This window comes from Sitophilus oryzae, unplaced genomic scaffold (genome assembly GCF_002938485.1).
Source record: "Sitophilus oryzae breed Bouriz unplaced genomic scaffold, Soryzae_2.0 scaffold_817_pilon_pilon, whole genome shotgun sequence".
NCBI classification, from domain to species: Eukaryota; Metazoa; Arthropoda; class Insecta; order Coleoptera; family Curculionidae; genus Sitophilus; species Sitophilus oryzae.
This window is the reverse complement of record NW_022147436.1, coordinates 49682-66378: the sequence shown is the minus strand read 5'-3', so window position 1 is coordinate 66378 and position 16697 is coordinate 49682. Positions and strand designations below refer to the sequence as shown.

Below are 16697 nucleotides of genomic sequence, written 5' to 3'. Positions count from 1 at the left end.
TGCTTGAACTATCTGGTATTTATCTTTTTATTTTTCTATAATATCTTTATACATTATAGCCTATATGTTATTTCGATGTATAAGCTATATTATTTTAAAGCTTCATTAAAATCCATTCAGTAGTTTTTGCGTGAAAAAGTAACAGAAATGTATACATCCATGCATACATCCAAACAAACTTTTCCGTTTATAATATTAGTAAGGATTATACAGTCTGTTGCACCGCCGACCTGGAAATCCCAAGTAAATTTTAAAAGTAATGAATAAGTTTTCCCCATTTTATTCTCCAGAAAAGTATATTTAAAACTTTTTAAAAAAACTCCTTAAAATGAAGCAAATTGTTCATTTTGAATAATTTATACAAATTCGTTCTTGAGTTATGACCGATACAAAAATACTAAATTAATCAAAAAAATAATACGGTTAGAATAACAAACATGCCACCTTCAAATTCAGTCTTTTAATGTCAAATTGACTTTTTTGTTCCCAAAAATAATTTTAAAAGAAATCATTTTTTTAATGTCCTATTGACTAACTATAATTGGTAACTGGTAAATGTGAATAACAGATCTAAATAAAAAAAATAGTTTAGTTGTATCACAGATTAGGTATCCTATAAGTATACAGATAAAAATCTTGTCCCTAATTCGTGGTACGAAAATTGTTTTTTATGACGATGTGCAAACGAGTCAAATTTCCTGTGCGCAAAAATAAATTCGCGTAAAATAACAATAAACAGCGTAATAGAGAGATATCGCTAAACCGAATAGCGTGCATGGACGTTAATAAGGCCAGGTGTTATTTCCTTTATGTGAGGTGGTATTAACTCTCTTCATTTATAGTTATCGGATCGGAAAGAATTCTGATCGCGTCGCGTCCGCTATTTAAACTTAACCTAACTTTGAAATTGTTTTTTTTACTAGGTATTTTAAAACTAAAGGGCTAAAGTGCTTATTTCCAGTGCTTTATTGTTCAACGTCTGCCAGTGGGTTTAGGGCAACAAGTAACAAATTCTCTTAGAAGGGCCAAGTCGTCATCTGCTGTAAACCTAAGACTCTTTATAGGTTCTTTAGTATTAGAACAGGTGGAATCCATATTTTGGGCCATATTTATTTAATTAAAACTAATCCCAGCTACTTAAATATCAAATTACCTAATAAAACTAAAACAATAATTCAAAACAATTCAAACATAACCTAAAATAAAAGATCTCGCCGGCCGGCTCCGGTTGTCAAATACCCGCACATGCCCATTTAAGCAATTTTGAAACGTTATCAGAGGTTATTTAGAAAGAGCGCTTGGTGTAATTGATCCGCAAATTACGTCAGGCGGTAACGTTATTAGCGGGTGTTGCGTTAAAAATTGACTCGCGCATATCGTAACCATGATAAGGTACGCGTAAACAGAGGCGTAAATACTGGATGACGCTATTCGGTTTTCCGATATCTCTCTAATAACTGTGCCGGTCAGGCGCTGTGCACAATTTTAGAGGCCATAAGTGGGCGTGCTATGTGCGCAAACTAGTCACCTAACTAGTGCCCGATTCCGAAAATTGGAACCACGAAAAACAATAAAGAAAAAACAAAGATTATAATCTGTATAATCTGTGGTTGTATTATGGAGGAAAAAGTATACACAAGCTGTAAAGCATTTATTTTCTGTACATTTTCCAAATATCCCAGACCATTTATTCAAGAATATAAACGTAAGAGAAGAATTCCTACACGAACAGTTATTCTTACAGTGCCATACTCTATAGGCTTGGTGCATTCTCCGCCAGTGCTGCCACCATCGGAGAATATCGTAATTAACTAGTAGGTATATACAAATACACTGCTTTAAATAGCGAATATACGAAAAATTAAAATTTATTATTTACTTAATTATTCTAAAAGTGTTAGGAAGTAGAATTTGTGAAAATTCTAAAAATAAGAATAAAAAAGTAAATATTTTGGTATCTTCAAAAAAGGTCTATATAACTTGTATTATAATTTATTATTCCAGTTAAAAAAACTTTTTAGATGAGTTCAACTACGGTAGCGAGCATAGTTTTAATCACCGGTTTTGCTAGTGGGGCATTGGGACTATTTAGGCTATAACGAATTTTTTTAAAGGTACATAATTATAATTTTAGAAGATGTTCATAAAACATTTAATCGCTAGTTGATTAAAAAAAGTATACAATTAATATTGCAAATTATATATTATCCTCTCATAGTTTATGTCTATTTAATTTTTTGATTACGTAACGAGCACGCTGTTCACTCACTTATTTCGTCGAACTGCTTAAATCCATTTTTGTTCTTGATCAAATCTGTGTAAGAAACTGTGTATGAAGCTATAAAATGTTGTTTCGGGAGAGTTGAATATCCGGGAAAGGTGAGTTATATGTTGCACCAACAGCGCCTTAATTACGCTTTCCTTTACCCGTTAACATTTTTTCGGCAGTTTTATTCACATTTGATATTGTCACAACACTGTTCGAATTCTTTTTCACTTATTTTTTACTACCCGAAACAGCGTTACATCACACAAACCTCCTACCTGAATGTTTTCTAGTCTCAATTACTGCACTAGCAAAAACTATAATACTTAAATATTATGACAAAGCCACGATTTCAGTATTATTTTAATACGATCAACATGAACTGTAACCGGGATGGCGTGTAATACACAGCGAACATTTCTGATTTCTGCCGTATAAAGCGTTGTAGTCGGAATTTTTTGAAATCAACTAAAATGCACCAAGCTTATAATGAGGCAAGTTCAAGGTAATTGGGCATATACAGGGTGTTTCAAATAACATGTGTCTTCTATCGTGGGGAGATTCCACAGGTAAAAATAATTTTTAAAAATTTATTTTTCATATCAACCTAGGTACGATTTTGCTTTGTTTCGTAGCTACCGGTAATAATCTGTTGACGTACTTTTAGTGATTCGAATGTAATTTTGAGAACCGAAAAAATATACTGGGTGTTTCATTTAAAATAAAGGAGTAACTTGCTTTTAAATGTGACTAATGTTCCATATTAATTTTGTGTCACCCTGTATAACTTTTCGGGTCAAATTTCAATTTGGTTTAACATACAATGGTTACTGTAATTAAATCTCAGGCTATACAAGGTCAACTAAAATTTAGGTAGCTGTTATCGAAACTTAAAATTTACTTTTCATTTTCACAAAATGGGAAATATGTCAAAATCCTTCGATTTTAGGTATATGTTTCTTTAATAAAACTCACCTTTATTTTTTTCCTAGAATCCGAAAATGAATTAATATATTGGGTGTTCCATTAGAAAAAACACAACTTTGATGTATAACTTTTTTTGGGGACACCCTGTATAATTCTATATATTTTTTAAAAATGCTTCCAGTTAACTTACATATGCTGCCAAAATTTCATTTCGGTATAAACTACCGTTCTCCTTGGAGCTTCCGCGGCGTATGAGAGGCGCCACCTTGTACAGGGTGGGTCAAATTCGACGCTTTTAAATGGAAACACCCTTTTCTATAGGAGATAGAGAAAAACTAATATCGGTGTCTGGAGCTCAATTTTCATCAAAAAGATGATGGTGAAAACTGCATATCAATATCTGTTACCGTTTCGGAGTTACGGGGTGTTTTTCAAAAATTTGCATTTTTAACAAATCGCTGTAACTTTTTTACTATGGAAAATTTTGTATTTCTATGAAAACATTTCCAAAGCACCTTTTTACGTAGAATTTAATGGTTTAAGTATAATTTTTTTAAAATTAATAATTTAAGAGTTATCAACAGAAAAATAGTTTTTATATTTGGGACACCCTCTATATTTTTAATTAACTAAAAAGAATTTAAAATTACCTTTCCAAAAATATAGCACACTTGATATTTTGTTATAATCCCCTTAGAAATACAGAAATTTTAAAAGTTCGCCACTTTTAACTAGTAGGCTTTGGACCCCTTATTGATGATATTCCCTTAATGGAACTCGAAAACATATTTTTCCAGCAAGATGACGTACCGCCTATGAACGCTAAAGTTATCAGCAAATTTTTGCAGCCAGTTTCAAGAATAATTGAATAGCTAACCAAGATCCCAGCCGTTGGCCGTCGAGGCCGCCTGACTTAGTGCCCATGGATCTAATCCTATGGATATATTTGCGGAAGAATAAACGTTCCTTATTCTTCCGTATAAACTAGACAAGAATTAGAAATACTTAGCAACTATGAGAGGGTATCTTTCACCCCTACTGAGTTAATGAATTCCGCGAGAAACTGCCCCATCTGTCCATAACAGAAGACGGTCGATATGTCGAACACCTGTAGAAAAATCTCCTGTCTTAGTTATTAGATATAGTTTAAATGTGTTGATGTTGGTTAAATATATTTTAAATTGTTATAAAATTTTGCATCTCTCATAGCAAATATTATTTTCGTTTTAACTGATGCTCACAGCTAGAATTTTTTTGCATTACAGACGGTGCCGTTCAAAGCCTACTTAATTAAAGCGGGCGAATTTTTATATACTCGATATCTCGAAGGGGAACCGAGCAAAATATCAAGTGTGTTATATTTTTGGAAAGGTAATTTAAAATTCTTTTCAATAAATTAAAAATATACAGGGTGTCCCATATAAAAAATCAAATTTTCTGTTAATAATTCTTAAATTATTAATTTTTAAAAAATTATACTTAAACCATTAAATTCTACGTAAAAAGGTGCTTTGGAAATGTTTTTGTAAAAATACAAAATTTTCCATAGCAAAAAATTACAGCGAAACGGAACTCCGAAACGGTAACAGATATCGATATGCGGTTTTCACCATCACGTTTTTAACAAAAATTGAGCTCCAGACACCGATATTAGTTTTTGTCTATCTCCTATAGAAAAGGGTGTTTCCATTTAAAAGCGTCAAATTTGACCCACCCTGTACATAATTACGTTTTATAAATTCATCATTCATTTCCTTTAATGTAATAACTTAATATTGAAAAATTTGGCACTTACACCCTTTGGTATTTCCACTCTTCAATTAATAAATAAAAATACATATAAATAAAATTAAAAAAATATATATTTCACCTAATTTATTATTAAATATGATTACCTCACCTCACCTCAGTTATTATAACTATTAGTCCAACCTAGAGCAATTTCAAATAAAAAAATAACGGTATTTAAAATAATTACAAAAAAAACAATTTTAAAAAATTTTAACATCTTGTAACTCGAAGACCATGCATTTCCATACCCATGTTTATGGAACTTTTCTTCATATTTTTTGATGAGGAATCAAATTATTATATTAAATTTTTTTAAAAGGTTGCTATTAGATTTGGATCGAGGCAAATTAATAAAATTGCATTTATCTCATCAAGTAGGCCGAAATGGACAAAATATCAAGAGAAAACTTTTAATCGGCTTTAAATTGCTTAACTATTTCGGTAACGAGAAAAACAGTCAGTGGCGTACATGATAACCCATATACACGTCACTGGTGAATATGTCGACACGTTTTTAGCTTTAAAATATGTCTCATTTATACTAACTTTTACCCTGAAAATTTCATTCGAAACGTTAAAAGTACTTGGAAGAAAATTATAATAAATCGAAAAATATTTGATAATTAATAATGACTTTAGTAGTCTGTAGCTACGAAACAAAGCAGAATCGGACCTATGTTAATAATAATTTTTACTTGGATGGCATATGTTTTTTGAAACACCCTGTAGAAATTAATTTATGAAAATTAATTTAAGAAACTCTCCGTTACAGACGTTCGGACTTGTCAGTCCACATGGAAAATGCCAGACGGGCCGTCACCTCCCCTTCCACACCCGATACGCACAAATACAAACCTTTCGCCGCGAGGAAGGCCCAAATGGCGTCCGTGTCCAAGGACAAGTCGTCGCCCGTTTCCTCTCTTGCCAGAACCAGTTCAGCCAAGCAATCCGCTTCGCATTCCGATAACGAAACCAACAAGAACATAGCCAAGAGAATGGAGGAACTGAGAGCTTTCACGAGGGAGACTTTGGCTAGGGTGGAGAGACTGGCCAATAGGACCAAGGAGATTCCCGCTAATGCCACGAAGAGGCAGAGTCCAGCTAGACAGGTAAGAGAGTTATGTCAAAGAAGAGGTTTTTTAATGCACGATTATAAAGGGCAACGGCCCAGCTACGTCGAGGCATCGATTCCGGGTAGATCACCGAAGTTAAGCGATTGTAGACAATGGGCGGATGGACGGGTGACTGTCTGGAAACTCTGCCGTGTTGTTGTTCCATGGCAAGTTCCGTGTCGTCACAAAAAAGACATACGCTGCTCATTCACGCGGATTCGAGGCCGGATCAGATCGGATATCTCGTGAGTAAGCCTCGTAAGTAAAAAATGTTATTTACGCGTAAAACATAGTTTTCACGAGTAACAAATAGTTTTATACACGTAAAAATAGTAAGCGTAAAAATAGTTTTTTACGTGTAACATTTTTATTCGCGTATTGTTTTTTTACGTTTACCTAATAGTTTTTTACACGTAATAATTTGATTCACTTTTACAAAATTTGTATAAAATATCAATATTTTTGATGAACTCCTGGACTGCTCATATACAGGGTTGTTCATCACATACGACACGGAGTATTGTAGCTGAACGATTAGATTTTTACAAATTGTAAGTTTTGGGTTCGTTGAAGGACTATTAGAGCTACAATTTAAAAATATTTTTACAAGATACAGAGTGTCCCAAATAAATAAAAAATATCAAAGTTGTATTTTTTTAAACGGAACACCATGTATATTATTACATTTTTAGTTTCTAAACCTGACCGTTTTTGAAATATTTTCAATTTTGTGAAATTGTAGTAAAAATTTTAAGGCTTCATTTCTCCAAGGGTATCAAAGTTTTTAATACTCTTTTCTGTAAAAATTTATGTCTAAAAATTTATTTTAAATAATTTCTAGCTTTAAACAGCAATAACTTGTTTAAATTTAAATGGAACACCCTATATATTTTAGGAGAATCAGATGCACAATTTAATTGTCCATCAAATTGTATTATACTATTTTTACCTATCCTTTCAAGTTTTTGTAGAAAATGCTTTTTCTTATAATTTAGACCTCATTTATCAATATACCCATGGAATATTGACATTTTAGGTTGTTTTTAAAGCAACAAATGTACAGGTGCTAAAAACGATAATATTACCAGCCTATTTGTATACAAAAATAAAACTATTTAAATATTTATAAAAGAGTGTACCATAATTAAGAATACCACCATTATTTCCGCCCAAATACTAATTAATTACATATTTAACTGTGTTAGTTAATAAATTATTCTAAATAAATGTGGATTTGGGATCAGATATCAATATAATAATAAGTTATGAAAATGAACGTCTCTGTTGTTATAAATCAGCATCCGTCAAAAAATGAAATAACATTTTTAAGGTGTTATTTTTACCACACTGTCTAATACACATACAAAATTAAGTTTTTTAGTATTTGAATCAATTATTATTAATCAACGCAAACAGTCAATTAATGTAGTTTGAATACTGGAATCATATTAATTGGTCCTCTTTTACAATTATTTAGACAATTATTTTTTTATTTTTAATGACATAAACGAACTATATCAACAATATTAATATCTTCTGCAACCTTTAAAAATTTGTTAGATCTTTAAAAATAATCAAAAATGTCAATATTCCATGGGTATATTGATTATTTATTAATTGCGGTCTAAATTATAAGGAAAAGCATTTTCTACGAAAACCTGAAGACATAGGTAAAAAATGATATAATACAATTTGATAGACAATTAAATTGTGCATCTGATTCCCATAAAATATACAGGGTGTTCCATTTAAATTATAGAAGTTATTGCCGTTTATAGCTAGTTATTATTTAAAATACATTTTTAGACACTCTGTATAAGGTAGTATATTTTTTATTATTGCAACACAAAATTTAGTAAATAGAAATACTTCAGTACAATATTTGGTTTTAAAAACTTAAATACGCCTGGAGAAATAAAGCCTTAGAATTATTACTGTATTTTGATAAAAACCTAAATATTTCATGAACGGGAAGATTAAAATGCGGTAAACCTTAATCAAATTTACCTTTATTTTAATCGTAGAAACTAAAAATGTAATAATATACAGGGTGTTCCGTTTAAAAAAAATACAACTTTGATATTTTTTATTTATTTGGGCCACTCTGTATCTTGTAAAAATATTTTTAAATTGTAGCTCTAATAGTCCTTCAGCGAACCCAAAACTTACAATTTGCAAAAATCTAAGAGTTTAGTTATAATACTCCGCGTCGTATGTGGTGAACAACCCTGTATAAATCATGTCCTAAAATTGCGTTAGCAATTAGTAATATTTACTAGTCTATTATATAATTATAATTATTATATTTATAATTATAACACACAAGTAACCACAAAACTACAACATAAATAATCTATACACCAATAAACTAAAATTCCTAAAATAAATGGCTAATAATAATTATTATTTTTACACACACCACTAACTGGCACTACCAGTAGATTGCGTTTGTGTCGAGCATCCGGCCCGATCAACGATCGATCCGAGCAAATCTTTTATCTTCGTCTCTGCGACGCGAACCGCGCCGATCTCGTCTATCCCTTTCTCACAGGATTGATTGTTGATCGAGTCGGGAAATCCACGAGCTTGCGACGTTACTAATCGACATCTTGATAGAAACTGCAGGCGTGCCGCTTCTTTGGCGTGTTTTTAATGTACAGGGTGGGTCAAATTCGACGCTTTTAAATGGAAACACCCTTTTCTATAGGAGATAGACGAAAACTAATATCGGTGTCTGGAGCTCAATTTTCATCAAAAACATGATGGTGAAAACTGCACATCAATATCTGTTACCGTTTCGGAGTTACGGGGTGTTTCTCAAAAATGTGCATTTTTAACAAATCGCTGTAACTTTTTTGCTATGGAAAATTTTGTATTTCTATGAAAATATTTCCAAAGCACCTTTTTACGTAGAATTTAACGGTTTAAGTATAATTTTTTTAAAATTAATAATTTAAGAGTTATTAACAGAAAAAGTGATTTTTTATTTGGGACACCCTCTATATTTTTAATTAACTGAAAAGAATTTAAAATTACCTTTCCAAAAATATAGCACACTCGATATTTTGATATAATCCCCTTCGAAATACAGAATTTATAAAAGTTTGCCACTTTTAACTAGTAGGCCTTGGACACCTTATTGATGATATGCCCTTAATGAAACTCGAAAACATATTTTTTCCAGCAAGAGGCCTCTGAAAGCTGAAGTTATCAGAAAATTTTTGCAGTCAATTTCAAGAATAATTGAATAGCTAACCAAGATCCCAGCCGTTAGCCGTCGAGGCCGCCTGACTTAGTGCCCGTGGATCAAATCCTATGGATATATTTGCGGAAGAATAAAGGTTCCTTATTCTTCCGTATAATCTAGACAAGAATTAGAAATACTTAGCAGTTACGAGAGGGTATCTTTCACCCCCACTAAGTTAATAAATTCCGCGAAAAATGTTCAAAAACTGCCCCGTCTGTCCATAACAGAAGACGGTCGATATGTCGAACACCTGTAGCAAAATCTCATGTCTTGTTTTCTTATTTATTTTTATTGTTATTAGATATAGTTTAAATGTGTTGATGTTGGTTGAATATATCTTAAGTTGTTATAAAATTCTACATCTCTCATAGAAAATATTATTTTCGTTTTAATTGATGCTCACAGCTAGATTTTTTTTGCATTACAGTCAGTGCCGTTCAAAGCCTACTTATTTAAAGCGGGCGAATTTTTATATACTCTATATCTCGAAGGGGAATCGCGCAAAATATCAAGTGTGTTATATTTTCTGAGAGGTAATTTTAAATTCTTTTCAATAAATTAAAAATATACAGGGTGTCCCATATAAAAAATCAAATTTTCTGTTGATAATTCTTAAATTATTAATTTTAAAAGAATTATACTTAAACCATTAAATTCTACGTAAAAAGGTACTTTGGAAATGTTTTCATAAAAATACAAAATTTTACATAGCAAAAAAAGTTACAGCGATTTGTTAAAAATGCATATTTTTGAAAAACACCCCGTAACTCCGAAAAGGTAACAGATATCGATATGCGGTTTTCACCATCATGTTTTTGGCAAAAATTGAGCTCCAGACACCGATATTAGTTTTTGTCTATCTCCTATAGAAAAGGGTGTTTCCATTTAAAAGCGTCGAATTTGACCCACCCTGTACACAAATCGAATTAAAAGCTTCAAATGGTAAAATCGCAAAAGCGCTTCACACGCAACAACGCAAAAATCGCGATTAGACACGCAATTTAGACACTCACTAAATCGGTAGGCTATTGACAATAATACGGTCCAGGCTTGGATTCCGCGTAAACAAAGTAGGCCCCGTCCAGATTAGCCTTAGTAGCAAAAAGAGAACGTTAACTTAAAATACTTTACAAAAAAATACTTTACGTACTTTACGTACGTACTTTGGAAATACTTTATCTAGTATTTTTTTTAGGTTATGGACACAACGCCCTCTTCCATACTGAAGCGTAAACCGAGAGAGGAGAAAGAGACTGTTATAGTTGTAGTTAACGAGACACCAGGCCCATCACACGTTTGTCCTGTGTCCATCTTAAAACGGAAAGTAGCCCAAGGTAAAATATTACTATCATCAGTTGTTCATAATTATTTTCAACAATCATAAATACTCTTTTAACGTGATTGTTTGCTGTTCAATCACTAATTTTATGTAATTTCAGATGAAAAGACTGAACCTCATTCGACACCTGTCACATTTTCACCCAGCGTCGTCGAGCCGGCCACGACCAATCGTAAACAAGGAATCTTGAAAAAGAGGCGGAGCCTAGACGAGTCTACCGTCATGAGGCACAGGAGTTGCAGTCCGGACGTGGCCAACAAATTTTCAGACTCAAAGTAAGTCTCAAAACTTAATCTACAGAGAATATTGTTGCTTAATCCTTTTATTCTTATTAGATCAATTCTCAAAAATCAAAGGAGATCGTCACTGGAGGAACTGAGAAGAACTCAGTCTCCTGAGATACATATCCAGGGTATTTTGAAGAGGAAACCTCGACCTGATGATGACGATCATTCTTTGAATTCACCGCAGAGTATTCTGAAACGACGATCAGGAGCAAGTAGTGCTGGTGAGTTATTTTCTAGGGATAAACAGATTTTTCTTGAAAATATGAAACTTTTTTCATTTTTTAAAATAATTCCCCTTTGATGACAATGTCTTATGTACTAATTATCATTTTTAGGAAGCAATTCTAGTACTCCACACGTATCAATCACTACAGCCGTTATATTGGCAGCGGCTGGTGGAGCTGAGATGGTTCTGGAACCAGAGGCTTCTCAAGAGTCTGTAAAACCTATTTTGAAAAAGAAAAGCTTTTCAGAAGATTACTCTTACAGGTATACATTCTATTGATTTATATCGGTTTTATACTTTGAATAAAAATATTAAGGAAGGAGCATATCACAAATCTTAGATCGACCGTGATGGGACTCCAAAATAGCCGACTTAAATTCCGGTTTATCAGTGCCGTTCTAATTTTATTCAAAACGTGTAAAAATATGATGTAGGGTAGACTCAGTAATTTGTTGTTTTATTTTACGTTGTGAATAAATGTTGGTAGTTATTAAAATTGTTATAAAAATATATAATTCTAATAAAAATAGATAAGTTATAATAACTATTTATTAACACAAACATCGGATACGGTACTGAAGCAGGTAAATTAAATTGACATATCTAAATTCTTTGACATCTAATCTTTGACAAGTAGTAAATAAAAGCAAAAATGCAAGAAAAAATATATAAATTATTTAATTTTATGTGAATTTCATGAATGATCGGTTTACTACACCTATGTATATTATTTAGTCACCTACTAGCAAACAGTTATTCCATTAATTTCACTCGATTTTTGACCGAGATCTACCGCACGCTATACAACCAACTATTTTACAGTCTTTTTCGATAAATCGCAATAGTGACTGTTAACTTAAGTTTTGCCACTAAATTTGCTTCTAGATTTACTATCTTTATACAACTATTAGTAGTAGAATAAATAATAAATAACATAAAATAAGCTCAGTAAAGACTGACAAATCCACGAACGACCCCATGAATCTTCAAACAGAACTGTCAAGGATCCCCACCCTAGAGTCCTCTTTCCATCGACCATGTATGAATACATGGATAGCATTATACTCCTTCCTTAATCTTTTTATTCAAAGGTTTTATATTATTGATTGCATCCTTATTAGCCTAATAGTATTATACAAATTAGTTTAGAATAGATTTTTGGTGTAGTTTGGCCTCTTTTACTGCGACTTTTTAGATCTATTGCGGTCCTCTTCTGGTCCTTTTATCCTTTTCAAAAAGTCTAATAACTTCGAGACTGATCTCTTCATATAGCTCCTTGTCAGTCGTCAGCTTTAGATCCCTATTAAGCTTGCCATGTTAGTAGATCCATCATATTTTTAACAATCGTCCTATATTTGCTTATCAGATCTGTGGTAAATTTTGGCGAATGTTATACTATGAACTTTTTTGCCTGTCTTCTAGAAATTTACTACCCACTCACTACCCACTATTTTGTGGACAATCTTGTGACTGGCATTGATGGACCTTGTTTTTTATCTGCATTTTTGTTACCCTTATTACCTTCGTGTCCTGGTACTCAGGCTAACTGAGAGTAACACAGAGTTGACCTTTGTAGAAACGAGTGTCCTTAGCGCTGTTTGGCTATCTGTGAAGATGGCCACTGAACGGTGTGTTCTTTCTTTTCTATTATTTCTTCTGCACAATAATGGATGGCCATTATTTCTGCCTCGAAAATGTTGCCATCCTTGGATAAGCTTACGAGGAAAGTTAATCCTTGTTTCTTGTTTCTGTCCTACTATTCCAGCTTCCACGCATTCCGACGTTCTTGAGATATCATAACCATGAGTTATACAAAACAAATTAAATTTAGTAAAATTTTGTATTTATGCGATATTTAATTAAAAAAAAATGTTTTGCATGATTTTAATTATTATATTGATTAGTTTTAGTGGTGATAGTTCGTCGGACGGTCCTAAACCAATTCTAAAGAAAAAGTCGAGCACGGACACGGATGACGGCGAGGATAAACCCATGAGACCCATATTGAAATTACCGAGAAATAGCTTGGAGCGTGAAATATTGGATACGGGTCAAGAGGGACGATATTCCAGATTTTCCAGCCAGGATTCCGACGGTAAATTAAAAATTTAATAAGTAAAATTTTAAAACAACCGAATTGACCATTTATAGAAATTCAGTGATCCACTCCATATTTTTGTTTACTAAATTTAGTCATCTAATTAAGGAAATAAAGTCTCTGTCTGTGACTGAGAAAAAATACAATTTCCTTATAAATTAAAATAACAGACAACTCTCACTGTCATGAATTTTCTCGTTGGATTTTTGAGTAAAAAGTTTAAAAAAGAGCATCTCAAAAAACTTATTAAAGCGCGTTGGGAAATTAGAATGACCGTCTTAAATTCCGGTTTATCAGTGCCTTTCTAATTTTGTTCAAAACTTGTAAAAATATGATGCAGGATAGACTCAATAATTTGTTGGTTTATTCTACGTTGTCAATAAATAATGTTAATCTATTATCTCTATCTAATAAACTATTCCATTATTTCCTTCGATTTTTGACCGAGATCGCAATACTGTCAGTGTGTTAATTTAAGTTCTGACACAATTTAGAACAAGACAACCTTTAGAATAAAAATAAGAAAAGCTTATTGCGTACATTTGTTTGATTAGTTATAAATTAAATTTGATGATATGTCATGTAAAATAATTGTCTGGGCTAGGCAACGCTCTTTTGTCTCTAGTAATGAGACATGAACACTAAGGCACATGACTCGGATGGATTGAATTGTAATTGACTAAATAATTTATCAGAGTGTGATAAATACTAGTTAGAGATACATAGTCGGCTGCTTAGACGATACAAAGGGCCCAATGGGACCATAGTTTGCAGTAATTTCTGTTTAATCTTTTCGGATCCAACGATCAAAACAGACTAAAACAATATGCCTAATGCTTTACAGATATGCGGAGACTAGGTGGATTTGAAATAAAATGTTTTTAAGGAGATATTTGTTGATTAATATTTGGTTTGAGATATTATTATTAAGTAAGTAAGTATAATGTAAAATATACTTAATTTAGGCCACAGTCTGTTCATTAGACAGCCAGTCAACTTGGCTAGTTTTCGCGACAATTTTTATAAATGGAGCTTCCACGTATATCAGAATCCGACTCGGTATAGTCTGTCCAACGACAAACTGCTTGATAGGGATAGATGTGTCTGTCATTTTAATTTCAAAGTAGTTTATTTTGTTTTACAAAGAAACAAGTTAGTACAGTTGGAACGTATATAAGAAAATTAATAATTTAAAATTTGAGTGACAAGTTATTACTTCAAAATATTGTGAAAAACATATATAAAAGTGAAAAAATTGAGTTATTTATGTTAAAAAAAATTACGGTATGTGTCAATACAAAATAAACAAGATTGTATTTTATACAAGACAAGACACCACATACTAAAAAAAAACAAGCAACTAACCTGCATTTATTATTACATTTATCAATATAACTTATGTACAAATAAACAATTTTAATATTGCAAAGGGATAAATAAAACACAACATAAATAAAACAAAATATTTTATCAATAACAACACTTACTGAATTTTATATCTTAAAAATTGGTCAATTAACTTTAATCTTTTTTTTTTCAGTACCTTTTGACATTATCTCTGTGCAGTACTAAAATTTATTATTTACCTATCGTGTGATGTTATTTTACTCCAGTTTTTGGTACCATATACGAGATGGTATACAAACTTTATTTGTGACTAATACAATTCTCTGGCAAACTGTGTCTCTGGGCACCGAATATTAACTGTAAACTATGATCTAGGTCAACACTTAATTTTTCCTCCAGTTTGCTCCACTTAATTTAAAAAAAACACGAAATACACGTAATAACACAGTCCAAAATGCAAAATATTTATCACTTCTATTTGACATAATTTGACACATTCAACACAAAATTATAATTTATAATTTGGTTGGTTTGGTTGCAAGAGTTTGACAATTCAGTACTTGCAAGAGTTTGACAATTCCCAAAAATCTTAAGTCGCGTTCATACGCATTGGCGTCCGTTTGTCGTTCATCGTCCCATCAAACCAATAAATAATATTGAAATATGATCTGTCATTTTTGAAATAAACCAATAAAATCAGTTAAAAACAAGAGACGACGCATGGCGGATTTATATATAAATTCATCCATAATTAACTTAAAAAATATTAGAAACTTATTTTTAGTGAAATAAATGGATTGGTATGGACGTCATCTGCTTCTTTTTCTGTCATCTTCTGTCGAAATCTTACCTGAGAAAAAAAGAGAGTATATAAATAAAATGAAAATGATCATAAGTCAACTGGCTGCCTAATAAATAGGCTGTGATTTGTTTGATGATAAACTACGCCAATTTTAGAACAACATTGTTATTTCATTTCTTTTCAGACGTCAAACCGATCCTCAAATCTGGATCCTTGCGCGCCGAATCGCCCAGGCCGCGCCTCTCCTTCTGCGGCGACGCAGCAACCGCACCCTCCACCTCGTCCGACGTGGAGGCGAGCCGATTCCGCACCTCCCGCCGGTCCTACACGGTCTGCGCCGATTTCAACGTCACCTCGAACGCGATAGGGCGCAGCAGGGAGGACGACCGGGATCTGAAGAAGGCGCGACCTCTTTCGGTCTTGGAACTGATCAAGACCTTCGAGAAGAACGTCGGTACCGGCGAGGGTAAGAGCGATGGGAATGGCGGGGCTATTCCGAAGAAGAGGAGCGGGGATAGGTACAGGACGCAGCCGGTGACGTCCAACGAACTGGAAGCGAGGTTTGTATTATTTTGTATACTTTGTGGAAATACTAGCGTGTACCCGCGACTTCGTTCGCGTCGAATTAATCATTTGTAATGGTGATGATAAAGCAAAGCAAGAATTTTCATTAACATACAAACTGGATAAAATTTTCTCACATTTATGTCAGCATGAGAAAAAACAATATGGCGATATTATTATGTAACTTGGTAATATTTGAGGGGTAGTTTCATCTCGTTGGAATTTGACTTTTGAAAAATCCATTTGCCAAAAATAAGCTTTTTACGTCAAGCAGTTTAAGCAGGATCGTGATTACTCAACGGTCATATTTTATGAAACACCCTGTATAAATTTTTAAAAAATCTTAAAATAAGTAATCTTAAAATCTTAATAATAAAAGTTTTCCGAAAAACTCACCGGTTTTTAAATCAAAAATATTCTAATATTTGAGTGGTTTGGTTTGGTTTCACCATCTTGAAAATTGCCCATAACTTTTTTATTTCGCGGAATAATAAAATTCTGTAAAGACGTTCTTAAGGCACTTTTTAAGCACAATCCAGTGGCGTAGTGAGTTTTTTTTCCATGCTTGCTCTTTTTGTCAGAAATAATAAAAAATATAATTTTATAACGTTTAACCATTTCGAACGATATAAAGTTATGGGTACCTATTTCTAAGAATGAGAGAAGTATTAGTTTTTTTATCTTTGTATCG

At 32.6% G+C, this 16697-nt stretch overlaps 1 protein-coding gene across 3 annotated transcripts in view; it reads left to right on the top strand.

Annotated features, from left to right (window-relative positions):
* The window catches only part of LOC115889648 (nucleolar protein dao-5-like), a 260773-nt gene that overhangs the window by 232396 nt on the left and 11680 nt on the right, over positions 1 to 16697 (top strand). For all 3 annotated transcript variants that reach the window (XM_030909703.1, XM_030909704.1, XM_030909702.1), the window contains exons 5-11: positions 5757 to 6093; positions 10539 to 10677; positions 10783 to 10957; positions 11018 to 11190; positions 11305 to 11458; positions 13100 to 13290; positions 15627 to 16002. In XM_030909703.1, coding sequence (XP_030765563.1) covers positions 5757 to 6093; positions 10539 to 10677; positions 10783 to 10957; positions 11018 to 11190; positions 11305 to 11458; positions 13100 to 13290; positions 15627 to 16002 — 1545 coding nt within the window. The remainder of the gene's footprint in view (positions 1 to 5756; positions 6094 to 10538; positions 10678 to 10782; positions 10958 to 11017; positions 11191 to 11304; positions 11459 to 13099; positions 13291 to 15626; positions 16003 to 16697) is intronic.